Consider the following 5000-nt stretch of genomic DNA (forward strand, 5'->3'; position numbering starts at 1 on the left):
CATATGTATATATGCATATATATATGTGTGTATATGTATATATATACATGTATATGTATATATATACATGCATGTATATATATATATGCATGCATGTATATATATTCCTATATGCATACAAAAACACGTATTTTGAACAAAACCTCAATTTCACTTGAGAGCATGTATATATGTTATACACCCATATACACATAATTATATATTGCAGAAAATGTTGCACACACACACACACAGACACACACACACACACACACACACACATATATGTATCACATCAGTATTGATGCGTACTAAGTCTTACACACGCACGCACACACACACATACACATACTAAACCTAACACATTCATACACAACAGATATACATTCATATACATTCATACACATTCATACACATATACATTCATATACATTCATATACATTCACATATACACAACAGATATACATTCATACACATTCATATATACACAACAGATATACATTCATATACATCCATATATACACAACAGATATACATTCATACGCCTTCATACACATTCATATACATTCATATACATCCATATATACACAACATATATACATTCATACGCATTCATACATATTCATACACATTCATATACATTCATATACATCCATATATACACAACAGATATACATTCATACGTCTTCATACACATTCATATACATTCATATACATCCATATATACACAACATATATACATTCATACGCATTCATACGCCTTCATATACATTCATATACATTCATACACATTCATATATACACAACAGATATACATTCATACACATTCATATATACACAACAGATACACATTCATATACATTCATATATACACCACAGATATACATTCATACGCATTCATACGCATTCATACACATTCATATACATTCATATACATTCATACACATTCATATATACACAACAGATATACATTCATACACATTCATATATACACATTCATATATACACAACAGATACACATTCATATACATCCATATATACACAACAGCTATACATTCATACACATTCATATTCATTCATACACATTCATATACATTCATACACATTCATATATACACAACAGATATACATTTCTAGGTGTGTATTTATACGTCTGTTTGTGTCTCCATATTCATTCATCTGAGCGCTTATCGTCTTTTGTAGAAAAGTGCGCATGCGTGTACGTGTCGAGAGCGAGTTTGTGCATAAGGATGTGATGCAAAGGTTAGAAGCTGGGTCTGGATGCTTCGGCAAGAGCTGTTATCGATCGGTTGCTGCTGTGAAATGATGTCAAGTATTAATGACAGCTGCATATTCTTGGGCATTTCAAGTGAAACATTGCTTTTTGGTTTTGTAGCACAACACATAATGATCGTATTTTTTCTATTAACCAAGAGACACTTATATAATAATCGCAAGGGCGCTTCAATGTGGTGATTCTGTCTGCTAGAAATAGCAGCCGACCGACCCACCTGCATAGACCATCCCTGATTCTATGATACAAACTTCCCGTTTTACAGAGATCTAATGCAAAAATCTTCCATCAAAATTTGGCGAACCGCTAAGTTATTTTATCGAACTCGTTTGTTAAACCGCTAAGTTATTTTATCGATCCGTTTGGCGAACCGCTAAGTTATTTTATAGATCTTCTTGAATAACTCTTTCAAAATTAATTGAATCAAAGGCGGAGTCTGCTAACAGAAATATGGTAACAAAAGTGTTAACCTGATCTACGTTAAAACTTTTATCATAATTTTATGCTAATTTATGTTAAATTATGATAACGTTTATGAAATTGTGCCGCAAGATTCCTGACGTGACATCGTGTATTGAAACAGATATTGTTACATTTCGGGACGGTTATTTTTTCTTGCCAAATAAACACACGCACTGTATGTTCTTCACTCGTGTGTCCTCTTACTCTGCTTAATCCAAATAAATTCCAATTAAATTAATTATTTTCAAAATTAATTGAAACAAAAGCAACGTATTTAATTAGAAATATGGTAATGAAAAGATTAAAGATATCTAAATTAAAGTCATCCATCAAATTTTTATGTTATGTTCTTAACAACAGCTGAATTTTTGCTAAATTCTTCATTAAGGCCGTGTATTTCAACAAAAATATAGTAACAAAAGTGAGAGGTCACCGCTTGTCGTCTCGGAAATACTTGTGTGGTCAGGCGCAGAATGGTTTTTGTGGTTAAGAATCTCGCTTTTCAACCACGTGGTTTGAGGTTCATTCCCACTGCGCGGCACCTTGGCCAAGTGTCTTCTGCTATGGGCCTGGGCGAGCCAGTGGCTTGTGAAAAATATGGTAGACGGGAACCGTGTGGAAACTCGACGTATAGAAGGTCTGATCACAAAGTAACGGGACTGTTGCTATGGTAACAGAGCCAAACTACGCAGAGAGATGTCGCTTGATACAGATTGACCTTGAATTCTGACGTGCATAGAAAAACTTAAGTACTGGGGGCGATCTGTTCGCCTAAACTTTTCGAGTTGGTGCCCCAGCATGGCCGCGTTCCAATGACTGAAACAAGTAAAAGATAAACAATCTAGGATAATCTAGTCATTTTTGCACCAACAGGTTAGATGGTCATGGTTGCAACGCCATTGATCAAAGGTTTGCCTAATAAGAGCTGACCTAGGGTTGAACATCTACAAATGGTTTTAAACCTGTCGCGGAGAGATTGGTTAAGTGGTCCGTCATTTTACTAGAAATAACGGCCAATCCTTCCTCACATCATACACAATGTGAACTGTTCATTATACTTCTGAATACACTTCACTTAAAAACAGACTGGATGATCACGGCTGGAGTGCCATTGATCATACCCTGAGTAAAGTACTAAAAGTCATACGTCACTTACACACACACACACAAGCACACACACACACACTCACGCACACACACACACACACACACACACACACACGACACACACACACACACACACGATACACACATATACATACATATATGGCTGTGTGGACAATAACACTGACTTTAGAAGTTTTGTGTTCTGAGGTTTTTCCGATGTGAAAAATCCCAAATGGACGAGATTTCAACGTTGTTTCCAACTTGGTAAAATTATTTCATTTCGTTTAATGTATTGACTTCTTTATTCAGTTAAATTGTCACGTGTATTCACACACACACACACACACACACACACCACCACCACCACCAACACCTCCACCACCACCACACACACAAACCTTTCCTCATATGCTTCAAAGAATTCTCCGTTTTTGAGATCGTAATGGATAACTTTTTTGATGATTAAAATATCCGATGATTTTAATATGCTTGGTATAAAATGCTTTTTACAAACTCCCCCCGCCTCCAGTTTGTCTGTTTTCGCGAGCTACCCTTGTTCTCGAGAGTCTACATCTCCGTTTAATATATATATATATATATATATATATATATATATATATACACGCACACACACACACACACACATATATAAATGTTCCTTCTGGAGCCATGCCAGGCTCATAAGGGCCAGTTTCCCGGCTTCAGTGGCGTAGAAATTCCCCACCTGGACGCGACGCCGATCCGGCGCAGGATTACTCATTTTTGCCAGCTGAGTGGACTGGAGCAACGTGAAATGAAGTGTTTTGCTCAAGAACACAACGCATCGCCCGGTCCAGGAATCGAAACCACAACCGTACGGTTATGAGTTCAACACCCTAACCACTACGTCACGCGCCTCCACACACACACACACACACACACACACACACACACACACACACACACACACACACAGAATCTATTTCCTGTATGTCTTGAGACATTTCCTTCCGTCATTATCTTTCTCTCGAAGCTACATAGAAATATGCACACCTTATCTAATTAGAGGTTGTTACAACTTACCTTTACGGCGACAGGGTACTCCTGGTAACCACGGACAATATTGCTAAGGTAGCCTTGGAACACTTCTCCAAACGCACCCTGACCAATGGGCCTGTAAGAAGCAATTGAGCAAAACGCATTTACTACGAAGTATATAAGTTGTTACTAATTTGAATATATATATATATATATATATATACTAGCAGTATCGCCCGGCGTTGCTCAGGTTTGTAAGGGAAATAACTATAAAGCATTTTTAGAGAGTTATAGCCAAAAAATAGCAAAAAAATGGAAAAAAATGATGTTAAATTTCTTTTGAGAGTGAAAAAAGGTGGAGTTGCGTCCCCCTAGACGGTTTGCGGTTTGTTTTTCTATTCTCGACCCCATGTCGAATTTATCGATTTTTTTCAGAACTGGGGGAACTTTTCAAAATTTTCGCTACGTTAGTTTTGAATTATGACATTGGGCTATGTGTGTGTCAAGTTTCATCAGAATCGGTTGAAAGCCGTGGTCAGCGTGAGGGTACGAGAAAACAGACACACAGAAACACGCACAGACAAACTGCCGTTTATATAGAGAGATATATATATATATATATATATAGAGAGAGAGAGAGAGAAAAACTAAAACAAAAAAAACACACTAAAAGACGAAGACAGGTGGTGTAGACAAGAAACAGATTTATTAGTATAACGCTCGGGAAGTGAAAAAGTCATTAACGTTTCGGGCCTACGCTCTTCCACAGAAAAGAACACAGAAAGAAACAAGGAGAGAAAATAAAGATTATATATATATATCTGAGTGTGTATAGAAGAATATATTAATCAATGAAATTTCATTTTTTATTATTTCCAATTTTTCCAATTTTACACTATTGAAAGAACTAGTACTTTCATGTATTACGCAATCATCAGGTTTATGTACACATACAGACACACACAGAAACACACGCCCACGCACACATCTATCCATCCATCTGTCTGTCTGTCTATCTAAACGTGGGTTTGAAAGGTTGTAAACATGATACAGAATGAAAATTCCCCTTTTAGGTGTTCATGTGCTTCTTTGATTTTCAGGCGGAGGCGTCGTTAAGTTGCATTCTAAATTTAATTCCTC

At 36.5% G+C, this 5000-nt stretch overlaps 1 protein-coding gene across 1 annotated transcript in view; it reads right to left on the bottom strand.

Moving 5' to 3' along the window:
- Positions 1-5000, bottom strand: part of LOC115229656 — a gene marked incomplete at its 5' end in the record, with an annotated part of 32083 nt that overhangs the window by 10440 nt on the left and 16643 nt on the right. The window contains one exon of the mRNA XM_029799977.2: positions 3906-3996. Within this exon, the coding sequence (XP_029655837.2) occupies positions 3906-3996 (91 nt within the window). The remainder of the gene's footprint in view (positions 1-3905; positions 3997-5000) is intronic.

Source organism: Octopus sinensis, unplaced genomic scaffold (assembly GCF_006345805.1).
Source record: "Octopus sinensis unplaced genomic scaffold, ASM634580v1 Contig13403, whole genome shotgun sequence".
NCBI classification, from domain to species: Eukaryota; Metazoa; Mollusca; class Cephalopoda; order Octopoda; family Octopodidae; genus Octopus; species Octopus sinensis.